Genomic DNA, 24,160 nt, shown 5'->3' with positions numbered 1-24,160 from the left:
GTGGTTACGCCACACCCCCATGGCCACACCTCCCTTCCTTTCAATTACCAAAATGCACAAATATTCCAAGGTCTATAATTGTAAACATATTACATAATAAGAGTATTAAAAATTATATTGTGACTTAGTACTGATTCTCATTATTATTTTAAAATCCAGGAAATATGTTTACCTTCTTGGTAATTGGTGTGTGTGTGGGGGGGGGGGGGCATAACCACGCACTCTGACCCTGCAGAATAAGATTATTAAAACATATTTGTTTGTGACTTTGAGGTGAAATATATTGCGATCTTACACTGAAACAAACAATTTTCCTTTATACTATATACCTAACCAGGATTTAAAATGACATAGATATGTACTTTTTCAGTAAAAGTACGCCAAATTGAACGTAATGTCCTTTCTTTTTTTTCAGCCCTGTACACGTTGACGTTTGAGCGGGCTGAAAATTCAGAACAGTGAAAATAAGATTTTTTTTTATTTAATTCACTGGCACATCTCTATAAACCACCGGTAAGCATATAATAAATACTCTTTTAAGATTGTGTTACAGCTGCGTCTTTATCAAACGATCGGCAATCGTAACAACTCGGCCATCTCCGGCAAGCTTCGAGATAGACTTGATACTGTGCCATATCTTGATACTAGCCGAGGAGTTCCGATTGAAACGATCGGGTGTCGTTGCTTTTAAACTACCTATTTCCAACATATTGATCCCGAACTTGATGTCAATATCTATGACAGGCAACATGGTGACGATGTACAGGCTTCTGACAGTTTTCTGTGTTATATATGTATTGGGTAAGTACTTTAAAATATACTTTATTTGTTATTTTGTATAATATTTCATTTTCTGACAGGGTTTATGTCTGCTGGCTACTCTCTATATATATACTAGGTATATATTATATATATCAGTATCTTGTAAGACTTTTTTACTTGTATAAATTTTATTTCAGTGAATCGATATATTGATAGCTTGTATATAAAATATTTAATATGCTTTATTATTTTATACACGTTGACAAACGTTATCATTCTAAAGTTTGTTTATTTTTTTTCATTTTATACAAAGAAACGCTTATCTAAAATCGTGGAACGTCATGTACAAATGAAGACGGTGTCATATTAGAGTAATACTTTATTTTTTCATGAAAACGATAGCATATTTAGTAGAAATAATGAAAGGAAGCGAAGAACATTTAAAACAATGCAAAATGCAAGCGAAATATCTATTTACTGATATACTTGGTACTTTTGTAAAAACAGTAGTGTTTTCCGTTGTAAAATGAACCCTGGTATACTGAATACACTGTCATCTTCATACTTATTTTACAAACGCACGTACCATCATGTAGACATTTTGAAACAAAACTTGAACCATGATGTCAAATAATAGTATGTTTCTAATTTGCAACATATGTTTAAAATATCACTAGAAGTACTTTCAATCTATTTCATTTCCGAAATGTTCACTTGTTCGCCGTTTTAGTCTCTTAAATCAGACATTTCGATAACAACTAGATTGTAAGAATTAATATTTGTACATGTAAATGATGTTGTAGTCCACACCAATAGGCGGTGCTTATTAGCTATAATTATAATACTCCTGCATGCTATAATTGATATGTATCATTATACTGAAGGACCCATGTTTTTTCGTGTTAATAGTAGTGATGGGCAATCGGCTTGGATTTTCATAATAGATCATCACTAGTTAATAAGTAAGAATATCACATCTATATACAACTATTAATATTGATCTAGAACTCGTCCACTCTGTTTCCCTAGTATTTCTAAACCTAGCACAGGTAAATGATCAATAAGTACCATAAAGTACATGGCGTGACTGCCAGGTAAAATACTTATAACACGTGATTAAACATAATATTTTTGTGCACATTTATTTGGTTCTACTTTTTTTCCTTTTTCAGGTCTCGTTGAAGGACTACGTTGCTACCTGTGTACGTCAAAAGAAGACCCACAAACGTGTAGCTACGACCAGTTTGACTACGGTAAACACGGTAACAGCATCATAACAACAGCCCCGCACGACTCGACCAATGGTGCCTGTGAGAAGTGCACCAAGGGGTATTTTTACCACGCAATTGACATGAGAACATGTAAGCCAGGTCATAATGTATTGATTTTTCATTTATATGTATTAGGAGTGAAACATTCATTAACATTATTTTTACCACCCTTTTAGTGTATCTTCCATTGAATAATGGTTTGCCAAAACTGGAGCCGCCTAGGACATACATATATATATACATACATACTTTATCTCTTACTTTTGATGTCTTGGCCATAATATGGGTCCAGCTGTGGCAAATCATTTACGAGCGTATGAAAAAAATACCAAGGGAGCGCACATGAGATGTTTTTCTTAAAAATTAGACCAGCGAAACGTCTTAAGAATAAACATAGGTGAATCGTGATTGTTTTGCAATATTTAAGCAAAATTGACAAATAAACCATTATATTTACTGCCGAAAACTTGATTAACCACGGTCGAAGACGACTGAGGTATTTGCAAAGCTTTCCACTTTGACAGTAAATGAACATGACTGTTTGATATACCAACTTATTGAAATGGCATCCCGAAAACATTTCATCATATTCCTGCAGCTCTTACCATCAACTGTAGTACGTGAAAGAAGCCTGACCCTAGATTTCAAAGTTTTATTCCCAGTGGGATTGTCGAAATGATTCTATTGCAGTGCCGTAGCCAGTAAGTGGCTTTTCAATGTGTACTTTTAAAAGTGTATCTCATTTTCCTTGTCAAATAAAAAATACTCACATTAGCTTAATAGACCTGAATAGTGAAAAGCTTTTTAGAAATTTGAATAACTTCATCAAATATTAAATATTTCATTAAATCTGAGATATAATTTTAGATTCCATACGCAGTCCTTCTGTGAATTTAATATTTATGTCATGGAATGATAAAAATGTTAATAGTAGTATACTTATACGACTGTGATTTTTTTATATTTTGATTATTTTCTTTTTCCGGTAATGCATTTTTTTTTCTGAATGCTAACAAGTGTCCCACCATTATAGGGGCTCGCAGATATGCATCTGTATAATATAAGTATCTATCATGTGTTTCCGGCACGGATAGAAAAATCCGACCCGAGGGCACGTGCGTAAGCCGGTAACGAGGCTTGCCAAAAATGATTGATATTTTTTGTTGCATACCTAAAATTATGAATTTGTGGAAAAAATGACCTAGAAAACGCATTTTTGTAAATTTTACCAAAAAGCGCGTGCGATGTTGTGTACTGACGTCTTAAAGCGCAGTAATTATAAATCACTATCGACGTCAAATAGTTCCTTTAAAAATCGCGTTTTTACAATTATTTATTTTCAATTTTAATTAAAAGTATTGTAATCTTATATTTTTGAATCCGCTTTATTGAAATTGCATAATATTCTTTTCATAAACCATACAATAAAAGAAATAAGAAATGGCGCGTTGTTGCGCGTGACTCATCTTACATGGGGTATGTAAGATTAATTTTTCCAGAACCGGTCACATGACCGGAAGCACACGTCCGGTATGCAAGAAAACCTTAATTAACTAAAGTCATTTCCACTCGGCCAAACAGACTGATACATCAGCTGATGCAAATTTTAACCTCAAAGACGTTGATAACATCACGTGATTATGTGATCAACCATCACGCACCCACGTGCTGCGAATCGTCTTGCTTACGTTTTTTTCAAAATTGTGGTCTTCAAAGACATTATTTGAGCAAATATCAACATTTGTTGGAGGGTTCCAGCTGTCAGTATCTTCCCAGCAAACATTTTATATCGGCCCGACATCGGCATTTACATCGGGCCGATGTCGGCATATTTTTAATAGCCGACATTTAGGCAGCATGATGCCGATATCCTTCCTATTTCGTCCCTATTCTTATACAGATGGATTGTCATGCTCAATGACAACAGAACAAGATAGTTAAAACACAAGATTTTGTCTTGGTTTATCTTCTGAGAGAAAAAATAATTATGCAGAGAAAATCAACCGTAAACCTACATGCATATTATATACTCACAAATTACTACATAATAAAATAAGCTATTTCATCTTTTAAATTTTTATTATAATTATCATTGCTATAAATATTTAAACAATTGAATTATTACAGAATGTGGATAATACCCCTGCACAGTTTATCAAAATGTTCAAGTTAAAATACAAAAACATGCCATAATACACACAGGCTGTTACTGTATAAATAATCAAACAAACAAAATACGACTTGAAATAAAAGTTATTTCATTGAACAATACTTAAGGTAACGCTACTGTATTAAACATTAAGCGTTTTTAACATAATATTGTTTTGTTTTTTCATCCCGGTGTTCCAAGGATGCACTCAGATATTTGCGTCTGCCTCATTTCCCTCCCACCATCTCTGTCCGAGGCTGTCTTCATCAAGGCGGCATTTTTCGCTCGCACCTCTGTTGTGAGAAACGACGGAATTTCACGACACTCTCTGGAATAATTGCATGTACTGTTAATACATAGGCGAGATAGGTCTTTTCCAGGATATGGGGATTTACATAATGAATTTTCAAGGAAGTTGGTATTCCTCATTTTAATTGGGTTTTTGTTAAATGTGAAATGTTTTTTTTTGTGTTTGTATAAAATTTGCCTACATCCCTTCGCATATTTCTGGGGGGATTATATATTGAACTGTGCTTGAAACAAAGGTTAATAGCGGTATATACCTGTAGAGATGGTGCAACTGTTTGAGGATCTTATAGTAACTGTTGTGATGCCTGCAGAACAGTCCTGCTATAGCCACTGTCACCTTCGAATGCCTTGGTGGTGTTGTCACTGACATTTATTCATCCTCATCTGATTAAACACGCTTCCTCTGAAATGCATCACATTTTGTTACAGTTACAAATGCATTAGTCGGTTATCCTGATCATTCTCCCCATTAGGTAAATTTAAAGGTTGGTATAGTCAACCTGCTTTTCTTAAGTGTGAAATAGTCAAATACCCTAAATCACCTGCTTTTTATCAGTACTTTCGATCTTAATTCATTAACAGATGTATCATAAATTAACTTGCTTCACAAAAAATATACATATGCATCCTGACAGACTGATTGTAACTAACATATTGTGAATATGAACACGTTCAATATAAATGGTAATGCACTAGTCAATCGTATCCACGGCCCCCCCCCCCCAGATCCGGGGGTATACCGGAGATAGCCGGGGGAAAAGGACCGGGTGACTGCGGTGGTTTTGTCATAGCGCCAAATTTAGCGGGGATTGGGCTTTATATAGAGTCTCTGGGGTGTGGGGGCATTTGACCGGGGTTTAACCATCAGTTCGTCACAGCAGGGCGGGGATTTTACCAGGGGTTGACTGGACCGAAAGTCAAAAGTCCCGGCTATTCCCTAGACCTGGGGGGGGGCGTGGTTACAATTGACTGGTGCATTACAATTGGGACGTAAAGACATACCTCCCCTATGATTGCCTTTATTCCTCTATTTCAGTGTCTCGATTTGCAGTTGTCCGCTCTCTGCAACTTTGATCGATCTTTCCACAATATACTCTACTGTAAATTACAATGTCTCAATTATGATTCATAATTGATAACAAAATGTTCTTTTTAAATTTGTCTACAATGGAAGCAGATAAATTAATTGTTCAAACCCAACCAAATCATCAATGTAATACTTTGCTTTTGTGTGCACATGCTACCTAAATGTAGATTTTAATCAAACTAATAAAACAACAAACTTACAAAGAGAACTAGTCACGAAAATATGTTACACGAATTCCTTTTCAACATATTTACTCGAAATAAAAGTATTTATATCACTTTTGAGAATAAAACAATAGATTAACAGAATAGTACTATGATAATTCCTTATATTCATACGTTCAACAACGATTCAAAGATTACTTACCATTGATAAATACCAAAAGTATGATTTGACTTGCATCATCTTTTTGAAATTCAAATGGCACAAATACCGCAGTGAATATAAAACAAAATAATTTCGTAGATAAAAATCAAATAAACATGAACTGAATCTATTAATTACAGAATTAATTAAAAATAACCATATAAACTTAAATTGGTTTTATTATTTAATGATAATGAATTTAAATATTTATTAATCGCCAGGGGAATGAACTGCTAGTGAAAGTTGCAGCATATGCATTGCTCTCCCTTGACGCAATAAAGAGTATACATCGGGCCAATATCGGACCGATATCGCGATATTTATAAAATGTTTTTTGTCCATAAAAACAAAAGCTATTGTTTATGTTATAATGTTTAAACATTGGAACTAAAATCAAATAGTATTATTACAAATACAATGTTTCAGTCAATATGCCCATATCGGGCCGATGTTGGGCCGATATCGGCAAACACTGGCCGAAATGCCGATATTCAGCCGACATCGGTCCGATATGGTCATGTTTGCTGGGTTAGTTTTAACACTCCTAAAGATTTGCCACACTTTACTTTGTAATATTTCCTTATTTTAAAAAGTGCATTTTACATGAACGAGTCTTTTTCAATAAAGCCTTAGTTATTATCTTTATTATAAAACGTTTTATGGCATGGAAAACGGAATCTCCAAAATAAGTCATTTAAAGTGCTCCTTAATCTAAGTGAAACATTCACAGTTGTGTACGTATTCATTTTTTCGACCATATTCTTTCTGATAATTTAACCTAAGTAGCTTTATGAACATTGTCCGCGGTAGCGGTCTGACGAATCTAATATCCGAACGACTATCTCCGCTCCAACCCCTTTCCAAAACATAAAATTTACAATCTTTATTGCTTTTATTTTAATGAAAACAATACATACCATACACCTATATGTATATATGTATATGATTTTTTTTTCCTTCCATTTTTTAGACTATGCCCACAGCTGCGAGCCCGCCAGTACGCCGCTGAAGGAGGGTTGCACCGATGATGGCCTCTCATGCGCATGCGCACAAGACCTTTGTAACCATGGCAATCAACTGGTGGCACCAACGTTTGTTTTGTGTTATGTGGTTATGCTTCTATGCAATGGCATATACTCTTTTTGAGCGGCAAGCAATTCATGCAGTCAAGTTCATTTCTAGTAAATTTGTTATCTGTTCTTTGATGTAAACTTGAGTGTTCAGAAAGCTAATAACAGACAATTCACTCTCCAGTCAGTTTCCTGTTTACAGGATGACATCAAGTTATTATGTTTTGCGTGTTTCTGCTGTTTTTTATCTGTTATTTCTGCTGTTTTTTTATCTGTCATTCCTTATAAAATTCATTGAGTAACATTGTGTCAAATAATACATTAGTTTGACCGGTATTGTATTTAAACAAACAAGTGGCACAAAATGACTAAAGGTTTCGTCTACTTTTACTGAAATAATGAGTACTTAACTCTTTTGGAAACACACCGAAGTTGAGAATGGAACGTTTTCCTCAAACGCCCAAAGAAACGTAAGTTAAAACATTATGAACTTCCTCATTTGAGTAAGGTAGCGAAGGGATTGTCTGAATGGTGATTATATGAACCAAGTTGAGGAACTGTGGTTCAAACCTACATTAATATAGTCATTATAAATGTACCAATATGTTCAATAGAACTTCACTAAAAGACGAGTAAGTTGCAGATCATGAAAACATGTCGGATACAAGTGAACTTCATTGTGTAAATAGCGAAAATAACTCACTCAACATCATCCCACTCTGTGACTTTTGGGTACACTTGATATTTTATTTGACATGATATATGATATGACTTGAAATATGCTGAGGTCGGTATTACTTGGTAAACTTGATGGTGATTATGTGACTCCTCAACTAAAAGTTGTTATTATTCTTGGTACAGAATATTAACCTTTATCAGATACTGAAAGTTGACAGTTCTAGTGACAAAGGCTATTTATTGCCGCTGAAAACTCTCACATTTCTTTGAACTGGTAGTTGATATATTTATAAATATATATTTACGGGGAAGATACGCTTCAGGCCTGGCAGGGCATTAAAGAGCGTGCTACATGGAAGGAAGATACGCTTCAGGCCTGACAGGGCTTGAAAGGGCGTGCTACATGGGAGAAAGATACGCCTCAGGCCTGGCAGGGCTTTAAAGGGCGTGCTACATGGAAGGAAGATACGCCTCAGGCCTGGCAGGGCTTTAAAGGGCGTGTTTCATGGGAGGAAGATACGTCTCAAGCCTGACAGGGCTTTAAAGGGTGAGCTTCATGGAAGGAAGATACGCCTCAGGCCTGGCAGGGCTTTAAAGGGCGTGCTTCATGGGAGGAAGATACGCCTCAAGCCTGACAGGGCTTTAAAGGGCGTGCTTCATGGAAGGAAGATACGCCTCAGGCCTGGCAGGGCTTTAAAGTGTGTGCTACATGGGAGGAAGAAACGCCTCAAGCCTGACAGGGCTTTAAAGGGCGTGTTTCATGGAAGGAAGATACGCCTCAGGCCTGGCAGGGCTTTAAAGGGCGTGCTTTATGGGAGGAAGATACGTCTCAGGCCTGGCAGGGCTTTAAAGTGTGTGCTACATGGGAGTTAGATACGCCTCAAGCCTGACAGGGCTTTAAAGGGCGTGCTACATGGGAGGAAGATACGCCTCACGCCTGACATGGCTTTAAAGGGCGTGCTGCATGGGAGGAAGATGCGCCTCGGGCCTGAAAGGGGTTTAAAGGGTGTGCTACATGGGAGGAAGATACGCTTCAGGCCTGACAAGGCTTTAAAGGGTGTGCTACATGAGAGGAAGATACGCTTCAGGCCTGGCAGGGCTTTAAAGGGTGTGCTACATGGGAGGAAGATACGCTTCAGGCCTGACAAGGCTTAAAAAGGTGTGCTACATGGGAGGAAAATTAGCTTCAGGCCTGGAAGGGCTTTAAAGGATGTGCTACATGGGAGGAAGATACGCTTCAGGCCTGACAGGGCTTGAAAGGGTTTGCTAGATTGGCGTAAGGTATGCTTCATGCCTCGAAGGGCTTTAAAGGGCGTGCTTCATGCAAGCAAGATACGCCTCAGGCCTGGCAGGGCTTTAATTGGCGTGGTAGATTTGCGTTAGATATGTTTCAGGTCTCGCAGGGGTTTAAGTTCAGCAAATTGCTGAACGTGAAAAAATATCACGGTTTCAAAAATTATTTTGCATGCATGTTTTCAATGATACAAACCATCTAGTTACATATCTTCAAAATGCTTAAGACGTTTAATTTATCATTGGTTATTTGTTCTCGCACATATCGAATAAAATGCAAAACACTTTAACCAACACGTTGTCTAAGATAATAGCATAATAACGTGGATATGATACTTATAAGAGAACAAAGCAATGTTCAGTATATTATTTTTATTATTTTATTTTGTTGTTGTAATTTAGTAGAGATATCATCCCTAATTCTTTGTTAGACAGTCTGTAATATAACTACATGTGGTATTGTGTACGTAACTATACATATGATATGTAAATTTATATACCAATCTAATCTTTGGATCTCCAGAAGAAACATTTTCCTCTAATTTATTATATTCTTTTCGCAATTAACGACATTGCATTCCCCTTTACCGACTTTGCTATCTCGTTATTTCGACATAATGATCTCGGTATTTACTTTAACACAGTTTGAACAATTTGTTAATGCTTAAAGGAAATGATTCTGAACATAAATAACCATAATCACTTAAAATGATTTTGAGTTACACAGTCTGCTTATCACACTCCACTAACGATGCTGAAACTGAGTTGAAAGTTGAACATGGCTTACATGCGTGTATAATCGTATAGAGTTATGAGTCTTGCTGAACCTGCTCGACTTATAATGCTTAAGATGTGTCGCCATGGTAACATAACTCTTCCATGGAGAGCGTCAATTGGATACATTTTCATTGGTCTGTATTCAATAGAAGTCTGTCATTTATTTATCATCATATTTGTTGATTTCAGTATCAGATAGTATTTTATTTCACGAGTGTTATAGAAAAACATATTTTCACGAGTGGTGATATTTTCACTGTCGTTGTTTCACTGATAAAATTCCAAATATCAGCGAAAAGCGTAAAAGAATTATTTTTTTCTGCGTATTTCAATCATCGAATATATACGCTATGTATGAATTTAGCATCATATTCTGGCCTACGAAGGATGCAATATATTTCCAGTCATTCCTAATGGAAAAATGTCTCCTTCCAATTGAAAACGTCACCTATTGCGACAGTGTTAAAAGTAGAAAATGAAAATAAAGCAACAACGGTCATGTGACAACGCGTTGCTATTTCAAAACAAGTATGTATCGGACACAAGTGAAGTGTATTAAATTTCTGAAAAAATAAACTCTTACTTACTCCGATATGTAGATGAAATACTACTCAAGTTTCCTTTTAAGCGTCATAAACATATGCGATATGTCTAGGGTTTACAAGCAAAAGTCAAACATTATTGGTTCTGTCCATAAAAAAACAGCACAGCCAAATTTCAGGATTTTACAACGGTTGATAGGTTTATTGGATGTTACATTTTCTGTTTTCCTAATACAGTTCAACAATGGCACTGAGTAAAGACAAACGGTTGAATGCCAAACACAGTTAAACGATGGCACAGAGTAGTGACAAACGGTTGAATGTCAAACACAGTTCAACGATGACACTGAGTAGAGACAAACGGTTGAATGTCAAACACAGTTCAACGATGACACTGAGTAGAGACAAACGGTTGAATGTCAAACACAGTTCAACGATGACACTGAGTAGAGACAAACGGTTGAATGCAAAACACAGTTCAACGATGACACTGAGTAGAGACAAACGGTTGAATGCAAAACACAGTTCAACGATGACACTGAGTAGAGACAAACGGTTGAATGTCAAACACAGTTCAACGATGACACTGAGTAGAGACAAACGGTTGAATGTCAAACACAGTTCAACGATGACACTGAGTAGAGACAAACGGTTGAATGCCAAACACAGTTCAACGATGGCCCTGGGTAGAGACAAACGGTTGAATGTCAAACACAGTTCAACGATGACACTGAGTAGAGACAAACGGTTGAATGCCAAACACAGTTCAACGATGGCCCTGAGTAGAGACAAACGGTTGAATGTCAAACACAGTTCAACGATGACACTGAGTAGAGGCACACGGTTTAATTCCTGACACGGTTCAACGATGACACTGATTAAAGACATACGATTCAATGCCTAACACGGTTTAACGATAACACTCAGTAGAGACACGCGATTCAATGCCGAACACAGTTTAACGATGACACTGAGTAGAGGCACACGGTTTAATGCCAAACACAGTTTAACGATGACACTGAGTAGAGGCACACGGTTTAATGCCAAACACAGTTTAACGATGACACAGAGAAGAGGCATACGGTTCGATGCCTGACACAGTTTAACGACGGCACTGATCAGAGAGGCAGACGGTTTGATGCCTGACACAGTTTAACGACGGCACTGATTAGAGAGGCACACGGTTCGTTGCCTAGAAACACCCAATAAAAGACACACAACGTCACAATAATATAAAGACAGATAACACCTTCACCGCCTTGTAACGTTCAGCCAAACATTTATTTGGAAATTCTTGCGAAATATTTAACAGCGTTTTGAAGAATTTAAAAATTTCTTTAAGTACTTTTTATGCTGCTCCGAGGGCAAATAAAAACAAAGGTGAACATGTAAAATTCAATTTAGATACTATTTTATATATGTATAGCATATAACTCATCTCTTGATTTTAAATACTCGCCTAGTGCACGTTTTAACTTTCCAGGTTTTAAAATGCGGATTTACAGATACCATCAACGCACGGGTTATCAATATTTCAAACAAACGTCTCAGTTAGTTAAATAATGAATATTTATGACTTTTAAAGTAACGAAAACCATGTTGCCTTACAGTACATTTAATAAATATTCAATAAAAGAAGCCTCGGATATTCTAAATGCGGTCTTGAAATGGCATTTTCAGTAACAAACGCCCTAAAGTACATTTATTAAATATTCAAAATCAAAAGACGAACTTAACATCCATTTATGGGCATAAAAGTGAATAATTGAACAACTTTAGCCTAATTTGGATAAAATGCGGCATTAGATCGATGAACTAGAACTTTGCTTTCTTCCAGTTGGAATCAAAATGGATTTCTTGTAAATTAAACGTGCATTACTTCAAAGTGGGCGAATTTTTTGCTAGGAGAAACGTGACATTCCTTTTTATTCATTAAATCAATTGGTTTTGAACTGAATTTTAAGGAAATGTATGGTAGTCATAGACGTAAAACGCTCTAGAAGTGGCATTTTTCCAATCTAAACTTTGTCTATTTATATCAAAATGTAAAGGACATATAAACAGTTTTCAACTTTATGGTACAAACAATGTTGTTTTCGCTGTTTTGAAATAACTTATTTCACATATTTAGGTCTGAGCTTGCGTCACACTGATTTTGTAATCAACATGTGCAGTCAAGTAGGCGTTGTAGACAGCGGTGGTTGCCAAACAAGTTCTATGAATAGCTCAGAGGCACTTAACACACAAGTCCCAATGGTATATTTCATTTCCAGTTCGTGAATGGTAATGGCAATCCTTAAAAATCTCATTGACGTAGAATTCGAAATTGACAATAGCAGTCCATATTTCACATAATTCATTTCTGTGGTTATAGCCGGTTCATGTCGGTTTCTGTCTCAGCAACAAACGATATCACGTAAGGCATATTTTAGGGGAAAACGTAGTATGACCTTGATAAGACATCTAAAGCGCTCACCAGGGGCTGATCCAGGAATTGACGTTAGAGGGGTGAAACTTAGGGGCACAACCTTTTGACATTCGCTCCTCCCTCAAAACCGAATTGAATCCGCTATTGGCCATGGTAGGTATGGAGTCGATCTCCATGAGACGTGGTCAGAATTGTGTCAGCAGGATATTAAAGATCAGTGTAAACATTGGTCACCTTTGGTAAAAAGACCAGTAAGTGAGATCAAGAAAAAAAATGCGTTAATAAATTCAAAAGTGTTTATCAAATCTTCATTAAACTCGGTCAGAATATTTGTCAACGTAATACCTAAGACCAGTGTAAATATCAGTCATTTCATGTCATTTCCCGGAACATGATACGAATAGGAGTGTTCAATTATGTCCTGTATGCATTTCCTTATCCATATTAAACATCGAAAATACATAACACGGTATTCCCTGGGTAAAATTACGACTGTACGTCAAATAATGAAATTAATCAAGGATGCATATAATTAAAGAAAATATACGATATAATTTTTCTCTGAGGACCTATATCATGACTCGTTTGATGTAAACACAAATACCAGTCGCCACCTTTTCTCGATCTCAACGGATACGTGGGGATATTAAAAATCATGACTAGATTAATTGCAAGAGTACCAATAAGACCCCATGTCGCCCACTATCCTCAAACAACTCGGTTTCGTTAAACACAAACTTGAGTATCTGATTTTGGCTGTATAAGCCAGAGTCAGCGGATATTCATTCTTCTTTAGTATTAAAGCTGCACTCTCACAGATTGAACGTTTTGACAACTTTTTTCATTTTGTTTGTCCTGGAACGAGACCATTTATGCGAAACTGTATGTAAATCAGTGTTAAAGGACTGCATGGTGACAAAAGATCAGATCGCAGATTTTCATATTTAAGTTCAAAAAATGATGTTTGATGCACTTTTCTTTGCACTTTTCTTAAACCGTTGGTAACGCTTTAGGCCATAAAACATTAATTTTCGTACAGAAAGATGAAAATATGCGATCTGATCTTTTGTCAACAGTCTTGTATCACTAGTTTGCAGATAATTAGGCTCATTTCAAGACAAAATAAGTTGACAAAATGGTAAATCGGTGACAGAGCAGCTTTAAAAGAAAGCAGTTTTACATAAGTTTTCGGAAATAGTTGTTTACCGCTTTATCTGTCCGTCCTTCCGTCCGTGAAACCCTTGTCCGGAGAAAAACTTAAAAACTAATGATTGGATTTCAATGCAACACCCGAAACATAGCCAGAGGGCAAAATTCACAAGAGCTTTGTTAATTTGCTCCCCAGTTCTTTTCATCATTATGCATTCCTAAGGAAGCTGCTTGTCCGTCCAGACCATTATGCACCAGTCAATTGTAACCACAGCCCTCCCCCCCCCCCCCCCCCAGGTCCGGGGAATAGCGGGAACATTGACTCTCGGTCCAGCCAACCCCGGTAAAATTCCGAACTGCTGGTAAAATCCCAGCTAAATACCCCCGCACCCAAGGGACCCTAGGTAAGGCCCATTCCACGCTATTTTTGGCGCGAAGACAAAACCACCGCATTCACCCGGCACTGGGGGCCACCTGGAAGGTAAAAACACGGTTCATTTCCACGGCTATCCTCGGTATACCCCCGGAACTGGGGAGGGAGGGCGTGGTTACAATTGACTGGTGCATTATACAAACAGTAGTATCGGGATTTGGATGAAACTGGAATAATGGTACTTATAAATACGAGGTAAGGCAGTGGGCAAGAGTTTTAATTCTATATTCCATATCTACTTATTTCCCCCTTTTCTTAGGTATAACTCGACTTTTTGTCCGGATCATAGCTCCAAAGGTCTTTTGGGTGTTCATTTTAAACTGGATACACATATAGACTCTTTTTTGGAGAAGTGTAGCGCACAGGAACACTTATATATCTCTATTGAGGAGAAGTGTAGTGCACAGGAACCCATATAGATATCTACTTGAGGAGAAGTGCACTGCACAGGAACCCATATAGATATCTACTTGAGGAGAAGTGCACTGCACAGGAACTCTTATATATCTCTATTGAGGAGAAGTGTAGTGCACATGATCCCATATAGATATCTACTTGAGGAGAAGTGCAGTACACAGGAACCCATATAAATATCTACTTGAGGAGAAGTGCAGTACACAGGAACCCATATAAATATCTACTTGAGGAGAAGTGCAGTACACAGGAACCTATATATCTCTCTACTTGAGGAGAAGTGTAGTACACAGGAACAAATATAGATTTTTGTTTGATGAGAAGTGCAGTACACAGGAACCTATATATCTCTCTACTTGAGGAGAAGTGCAGTACACAGGAACCTATATATCTCTCTACTTGAGGAGAAGTGCAGTACACAGGAACATATATATCTCTCTACTTGAGGAGAAGTGCAGTACACAGGAACCTATATATCTCTCTACTTGTGGAGAAGTGCAGTACACAGGAACCTATATATCTCTCTATTTGTGGAGAAGTACAGTACTCAGGAACCTATATATCTCTCTACTTGAGGAGAAGTGCAGTACACAGGAACCTATATATCTCTCTACTTGAGGAGAAGTGCAGTACACAGGAACCTATATATCTCTCTACTTGAGGAGAAGTGCAGTACACAGGAACCTATATATCTCTCTACTTGTGGAGAAGTGCAGTACACAGGAACCTATATATCTCTCTACTTGAGGAGAAGTGCAGTACATAGGAACCTATATATCTCTCTACTTGAGGAGAAGTGCAGTACACAGGAACCTATATATCTCTCTACTTGAGGAGAAGTGCAGTACACAGGAACCTATATATATCTCTACTTGAGGAGAAGTTCAGTACACAGGAACCTATATATCTCTCTACTTGTGGAGAAGTGCAGTACACAGGAACCTATATATCTCTCTACTTGAGGAAAAGTGCAGTACACAGGAACCTATATATCTCTCTACTTGAGGAAAAGTGCAGTACACAGGAACCTATATATCTCTCTACTTGAGGAGAAGTGCAGTACACAGGAACCTATATATCTCTCTACTTGAGGAGAAGTGCAGTACACAGGAACCTATATATCTCTCTACTTGAGGAGAAGTGCAGTACACAGGAACCCATATAAATATCTACTTGAGGAGAAGTGCAGTACACAGGAACCTATATATCTCTCTACTTGAGGAGAAGTGCAGTACACAGGAACCCATATAAATATCTACTTGAGGAAAAGTGCAGTACACAGGAACCTATATATCTCTCTACTTGAGGAGAAGTGTAGTACACAGGAACACATATAGATTTCTGCTTGAAGAGAAGTGCAGAACACAGGAACCTATATATCTCTCTACTTGTGGAGAAGTGCAGTACACAGGAACCTATATATCTCTCTACTTGAGGAGAAGTGCAGTACACAGGAACCTACATATCTCTCTACTTGAGGAGAAGTGCAGTACACAGGAACCTATAATCTCTCTGCTTGAGGAGAAGTGTAGTACACAGGAACCTATATATCTCTCTACTTGAGGAGAAGTGCAGTACACAGGAACCTATATATCTCTCTACTTGAGGAGAAGTGCAGTACACAGGAACCTATATATCTCTCTATTTGTGGAGAAGTGCAGTACACAGGAACCTATATATCTCTCTACTTGAGGAGAAGTGCAGTACACAGGAACCTATATATCTCTCTACTTGTGGAGAAGTGCAGTACACAGGAACCTATATATCTCTCTACTCGAGGAGAAGTGCAGTACACAGGAACCTATATATCTCTCTACTTGAGGAGAAGTGCAGTACACAGGAACCTATATATCTCTCTACTTGAGGAGAAGTGCAGTACACAGGAACCTATATATCTCTCTACTTGAGGAGAAGTGCAGTACACAGGAACCTATATATCTCTCTACTTGTGGAGAAGTGCAGTACACAGGAACCTATATATCTCTCTACTTGAGGAGAAGTGCAGTACACATGAACCTATATATCTCTCTACTTGAGGTGAAGTGCAGTACACAGGAACCTATATATCTCTCTACTTGAGGAGAAGTGCAGTACACAGGAACCCATATACATATCTACTTGAGGAAAAGTGCAGTACACAGGAACCTATATATCTCTCTACTTGAGGAGAAGTGTAGTACACAGGAACACATATAGATTTCTGCTTGAGGAGAAGTGCAGAACACAGGAACCTATATAGCTCTTTACTTGTGGAGAAGTGCAGTACACAGGAACCTATATATCTCTCTACTTGAGGAGAAGTGCAGTACACAGGAACCTACATATCTCTCTACTTGAGGTGAAGTGCAGTACACAGGAACCTATATATCTATCTACTTGAGGAGAAGTGCGGTACACAGGAACCTATATATCTCTCTACTTGAGGAGAAGTGCAGTACACAGGAACCAATATATCTCTCTACTTGAGGAGAAGTGCAGTACACAGGAACCTATATATCTCTCTACTTGAGGAAAAGTGCAGTACACAGGAACCTATATATCTTTCTACTTGTGGAGAACTGCAGTACACAGGAACCTATATATCTCTCTACTTGAGAAGAAGTGCAGTACACAGGAATCTATTTACCTCTCTACTTGAGGAGAAGTGCAGTACACAGAAACCTATAATCTCTCTGCTTGAGGAGAAGTGTAGTACAAAAGAAAACAGATAGATTTCTGCTTGAGGAGAAGTGCAGTACACAGGAACCTATATATCTCTCTACTTGTGGAGAAGTGCAGTTCACTGGAACCTATATATCTCTCTACTTGAGGAGAAGTGCAGTACACAGGAACCTATATATATCTCTCTACTTGTGGAGAAGTGCAGTACACAGGAACCTATATATCTCTCTACTTGAGGAGAAGTGCAGTACACAGGAACCTATATATCTCTCTACTTGTGGAGAAGTGCAGTACACAGGAACCTATATATCTCTCTACTTGAGAAGAAGTGCAGTACACAGGAATCTATTTACCTCTCTACTTGAGGAGAAGTGCAGTACACAGAAACCTATAATCTCTCTGCTTGAGGAGAAGTGTAGTACAAAGGAAAACATATAGATTTCTGCTTGAGGAGAAGTGCAGTACACAGGAACCTATATATCTCTCTATTTGTGGAGAAGTGCAGTTCACTGGAACCTATATATCTCTCTACTTGAGGTGAAGTGCAGTACACAGGAACCTATATATCTCTATACTTGTGGAGAAGTGCAGTACACAGGAACCTATATATCTCTCTACTTGAGGAGAAGTGCAGTACACAGGAACCTATATATCTCTCTACTTGTGGAGAAGTGCAGTACACAGGAACCTCTATATCTCTCTACTTGAGGAGAAGTGCAGTACATAGGAACCTATATATCTCTCTACTTGTGAAGAAGTGCAGTACACAGGAACCTATATATCTCTCTACTTGAGGAGAAGTGCAGTACACAGGAACCTATATATCTCTCTACTTGTGGAGAAGTGCAGTACACAGGAACCTATATATCTCTCTACTTGAGGAGAAGTGCAGTACACAGGAACCTATATATCTCTCTACTTGAGGTGAAGTGCAGTACACAGGAACCTATATATCTCTCTACTTGAGGAGAAGTGCAGTACACTGGAACCTATATATCTCTCTACTTGAGGTGAAGTGCAGTACACAGGAACCTATATATCTCTCTACTTGAGGAGAAGTGCAGTACATAGGAACCTATATATCTCTCTACTTGTGAAGAAGTGCAGTACACAGGAACCTATATATCTATCTACTTGTGGAGAAGTGCAGTACACAGGAACCTATATATCTCTCTACTTGTGAAGAAGTGCAGTACACAGGAACCTATATATCTCTCTACTTGAGGAGAAGTGCAGTACACAGGAACCTATATATCTCTCTACTTGAGGAGAAGTGCAGTACATAGGAACCTATATATCTCTCTACTTGAGGAGAAGTGCAGTACACAGGAACCTATATATCTCTCTACTTGAGGAGAAGTTCAGTACACAGGAACCTATATATCTCTCTACTTGAGGAGAAGTGCAGTACATAGGAACCTATATATCTCTCTACTTGAGGAGAAGTGCAGTACACAGGAACCTAAATATCTCTCTACTTGAGGAGAAGTGCAGTACACAGGAACCTATATATCTCTCTACTTGTGGAGAAGTGCAGTACACAGGAACCTATATATCTCTCTACTTGAGGTGAAGTGCAGTACACAGGAACCTATATATCTCTCTACTTGAGGTGAAGTGCAGTACACAGGAACCTATATATCTCTCTACTTGAGGCGAAGTGCAGAGCACAGGAACCCATATACCTCTCTACTTGAGGAGAAGTGCAGTACATCGGAATCCATATACCCCACTACTTGAGGTGAAATGCAGTACACCGGAATCCATATACCCCTCTACTTGAGGTGAAGTGCAGTACACCGGAATCCATATACCCCTCTACTTGAGGAGAAGTGCAGTACACCGGAATTCATATACCCCTCTACTTGAGGTGAAGTGCAGTACACCGGAGTCCATATACCCCTCTACTTGAGGTGAAGTGCAGTACACCGGAGTCCATATATCCCTCTACTTGAGGAGAAGTGCAGAGTACAGGAACCCATATAACGCTCTTCTTCAGGAGGAGAAATGCATTGCACAATAGCCATGACTCTGTCATTCGTATTTGATAGTTATTGTCCTTTTTTCATTTTTATACTTATTTTTAGTCAGGATCATAACTCCAAGAGTCTTGAAGGTATTGACTTCACACTGCACAATAGATATACGTATTGAGGAGAAGTCCTATGCAACGGAACGATTACTTTGGCTTTATTATTTTATAGTTGTTGCTTTATTAATTGTATACTTGTGTTTCGTCCGAAGCATGACTCCAAATGGCTTTAAGCTATCGATTTCAAACTTTATAATAGAGGACAAGTGAAATACAAAACAGCCATTAGCTCTCTATTGAGGAGCAGTGCAGTATACAAGAGCCATCATCTTGCATTTAGTAGTTTAACAACAATTGCCCTGTATTTATGTGCATACCTATTTTTCATTAGACCATATTCAAATGACTTCCCATGCTTTGACTGCTTGTAGTTTTCTCTTCTACTGATCCGCAAATGCTATGAATAATTGCCAAATCCTCTACACATTGAACTGAAGTGTTGATGCTCGTTCATCTGTCCTCTACCAATTCCTTTCTCACATGTATAGCTAATAGTGTTAAATTATAACATGAAAGTAATTATTTTCAAATGTTCTTTTCTTAGTTTATATCCCGCATACACCGTTTCCAAGAAGTCGTTAAAATCAACACTTTTATTTTGTAATTAAAATGTACTGTCTAGACAGACGACCTTAAAACAATTGGCAGTTATCAAACAACTTCTAAATTTTCGAATTTACTCCACGTGATACTTTATTTCCCGCATTCCTCGAATGTAATATGATAGTACGACATCACAATGGCGTAGAATCTAATCTAAGGAGAGCATTTCATCCTTTACAATATGTATTTCCATGGTTATAACTGGTACACGTCAGCTAATTAGGTTTGCAACAAATGATATCACGTTACTGAGGGAAGATATATACGGGATGTTTTAATTGAGTATTGCAAAAGGAGAAAAAATCGATGGCATAATGGGAATTGTGTTTCTTAGAAATCTTAGACAGCGGTGTTATGTTTGAACGGCGGTGTTTATTAACTTTCTAAGCGTTTGCTGGGATTAACAAAGGACAGAAAATAATCACCGTAGTCTTTCCCAAAGAGGTTGAAAATAAAATTATTGCATGCATGTTTTACGGGATTAAAATAGAGCGAATTAAAAGACCACTTTATTTAAATACTTTCATAAGATTGCAACGTTACTATGAATTTGAAATCAAGCCGAGAAATCTTAAATAAATCTCGGTAGGGAACCAAGAAGAACAAATACTTATAGGTAATTTTGCAGCAAATGGAAACGTGTTGACTTAAAACCCCTCCCTTACTTTACCTACCACAAAAAATGAAAACATCGGGTTTCATGTTTTAACAATTTGCTATACATTTGCAATAAATGTGCAAGATGAAAGCAATGTTCATGTATCGTAGAACATGTATATATAGGTTTAACAGTGCCGTTATGAAACAAGCTAATTGTGTAAACACATATGTTTACTTATCTTAGGTAATGGCAGGAACTTACCGGTTTTAGTTTGATTACAATCATTTTTTTCTGTTTAAATTGTATTGCCTGTGAACAAAATGTAAAAAAATGCAAAATGTAAATCCCGTTTGTCATGTCTAAAGCCTTGGAAGAGCCCCCAAACCAAAGATAATTGACAAATTGTACAGTTCTGTTACAATGTTCTCATTGACACCGTCATTGATCGTTATCCTTTAAAAGCACTGCAAAGCAGTTGTAATGCAGTATAATCTGTAGAATTATAGGAATAACTGTGATGTAATTTTGAAATATGAGTCGGTTTATGCCGTTTTTTATAATGTGTCGCAAACTTTAAAATAGCAATGCAACTATTTTTATTTTATTTCAGTAAATTTCTTGCATTTGTAACAATCGATGCTTAAATAATAAATGTTAAAGCAAATACTAACCCGAGGTTGTTGTTTTAAATAAACAATTTTGGATGACACCATCAATGTCACATCATCACAAATGTAAATCCCTGGAATGCCATCGTATGTTTAAAGAACTCTATACCTTGATCAGAATTCATTCTTCTTAAATACTATTTTGAGTGAATAGAATGGAGAACATTTCCGCTATTCTCTGTTCTGCATATAAATTGTTTATTTCTTTGGATATTACCATTTTTAACATCTTGAACGTTCTAGTACTCTACTTATTACCTTCCAGTGTAGATGAATAGAAGCAAAACGAAAATAAAATAAAATAATGAGCATGGAAAGTACAGTTACATAAAAGGTAAAAAACTTTTGTTTAGCCCAAAATCTTGTACTGCAGTATCCAAACACTCGGACAGATCATACTATTACAAGAGGTGTTATATCGATGTACACATTGTATAAAGCTAGCAAAATATGAACAAAGTGTCAAATGAAAATTTAACCATACTCCATTTATTATATTAATTCAGCAATTCTATACAAAAAAAGTGTGGCATAAAAAACCAAGGGATTTATTGAAGAATTTTTGGTCATTTTGTGTTCAATGTTAATGAAAGTTTATGTCATAAAAGTCCACTTGTATTAGAAATAGATTAAAGCATATACAGAGAGAGAGTGCCGATCAGTATTAACGTTTCGTGCAATTTCAATTTTTATAGAATACAAAAACGGTTTCGATTCTGTTTGGCTTATGTAAAATAACGTAACAACAACAGCATGGCGACGTTTTGGCATTTTTTTATGATATGATCATTTGAGCAATAGTTTTGTGGGTAATTACAGTAACATTAATTATGTGTTTACTGCATATTGTACTGCGCCGTGTAAGCGTAACCATGGTATTAAAAGGGGCCCTTTAGTGAAAGGGGTGCTATTAAAAATTCGGGATTACATGCAACGATATGAAATACATTGCGGGTTAAAACGGTATATCTTTTTTGTTACAGCTCATAACTCTGTATTGTTATGAACTCGCCAGTCCTGTGTTTTTTTGGATCATCCCTCGTACGTACCTATTGATGGCATTTTGACCATAACCAAAGCTTACAGATGCACTCCTACTCCCAAATAAGATATACTACAATTAATTTGTTTCAATATACCAAAAAAGGATGAATAAATGTCGTAAACAATGGTTCTTATGAAGGATACTGCGTTTAATATGAAGGGAGTGTGCAGAAAACCCGATACATCTAACGAATGAGACAATAGTAGATCACAATAAATCTTTCAGCACTCACCAATCAGTGTTGGTATTTTTGCGATTTCAACTATCAAATATACGGTTACAATCTTATCAGTAATTAATATTTTTCCATAAATGCATTACAGTGGAAACTCGCTATGTCGAACTCTGTTATGTCGATGATCTGGTTATATCGAACTTTTTTCGAATTTATTGGCAAAAAATTGACATGTTGTGTATTTCGGTTATATCGCATGTTCGTTATCTGGAAGGATTTTCCGAAGTCCCAACCACTTCAACATAACGAGTCTTGACTGTGTTTAGTAAGTAGTTTAAACATGTATGTCTGTTATACATGTGTATGCATTGAAGAGTGTCACTTTAAACTGAGCCGCATATCTCAATGTACTCACGAGCTCAGTGTTCTTTATAAAACGATAATTTATTAATTCAATCGTGTTCAGGAAGTATTTGGAAACATATGGACGGTTTGCCAAACTATGACATATGGACGGTTTGCCAAACTATGAAGAACCTTTACACTATGTTCCATTACAGAGTTATGAATAAAGCTGCACTCTCACAGATTGAACGTTTTGACAACTTTTTTTATTTTTTGGCTTGGAACGAGCCAATTTTTGCAAAAATCCATGGAAACCTGCGATATGACACTGCTAATTAAAAATTAGATCGCGGATCTTTATATTTAAGTTAAAATATTAATGTTTTATACATTTTCCTTAAACCGTTAGTAATGGTATAACCCATAAAACATTAATTTTCGAACGGAAATATGAAAATCTGCGATTTGATCTTTTGTTAGCGATCTTTTATCATTAGTTTGCAGATATTTACGCAAAAATTTGCTCAATCCAAAAAATAAAAAAAAGTTGTTTAAACGGTTAATCTGTAAGAGTGCAGCTACTGTTCCATTACAGAGTGATGAGGACAGCCTTTTAAGGAATCTGACATAAATAAGCTAGATCTCTGATAGATCCATTCACTTTTAAGTCAAATTTTAATGCCCGTTGATACCAAGTAATTCTCATTCGAAAGAGTATTGCATGCAAACTACCAACACTAATTTATACATAAACTAACAGAAACTCGTACTTTTGCTCATTATAGTAAATTTAACGATCTTTGAAGGCACCATTAACTTGTTTAATATATAATGTTTTATATACATTTTAATTTTTCGGACAAAAATAAAAACGTTCGAATTGTCGCAAGATTATACGGCGTCTCCACTCATCCAAAATTCACTTCTGAGCGGATAATTTGCTCACACCATGGAATGGCTACCAAAACAGTAATAAATATTTCAGATTCACTCAACGCACAATTCCCAAGGTGCTAGTTCATTTCCCGTTTTTTCGAAGGTTGTGCCAGACGAGGAAATCACATGACGTACAAATCTAATTTGAGGAGCGCTGTATAGATGGTACTAATTTAGCTAATTACGTTAACAACAAAAGGTGTCGCCGCAATGACGTTAGTAAAGGGATATTGAATACAAGACGGAAAATATATCTGGTAAAGGCGAAACTAAGTTGTAAGACAATTTTCAGTTTACATGCATAAC

General features: G+C 37.0%; 1 protein-coding gene and 1 long non-coding RNA gene across 2 annotated transcripts; one reads left to right on the top strand and one right to left on the bottom strand.

The window, feature by feature from the left end:
* Positions 1–669: 669 nt before the first annotated feature.
* Positions 670–7,344, top strand: LOC128208226 (uncharacterized). The gene is made up of 3 exons (XM_052911701.1): positions 670–801; positions 1,935–2,123; positions 6,915–7,344. Exons 1-3 carry the CDS (start codon positions 726–728, stop codon positions 7,088–7,090), a joined length of 441 nt encoding a protein of 146 aa, XP_052767661.1. The 5' UTR covers positions 670–725; the 3' UTR covers positions 7,091–7,344.
* On the bottom strand, positions 4,417–5,990 carry LOC128208233 (uncharacterized). The gene is made up of 4 exons (XR_008256875.1): positions 5,945–5,990; positions 5,494–5,589; positions 4,746–4,894; positions 4,417–4,510 (listed from the first exon to the last, which is right to left on the bottom strand). It is a non-coding gene; the product is annotated as an uncharacterized LOC128208233 (long non-coding RNA).
* Positions 7,345–24,160: the final 16,816 nt, after the last annotated feature.

Source organism: Mya arenaria, chromosome 11 (assembly GCF_026914265.1).
Source record: "Mya arenaria isolate MELC-2E11 chromosome 11, ASM2691426v1".
Taxonomy (NCBI): domain Eukaryota; kingdom Metazoa; phylum Mollusca; class Bivalvia; order Myida; family Myidae; genus Mya; species Mya arenaria.
Note: the sequence above shows the minus strand (reverse complement) of the source record. Positions and strands in the feature narration are given on the sequence as shown.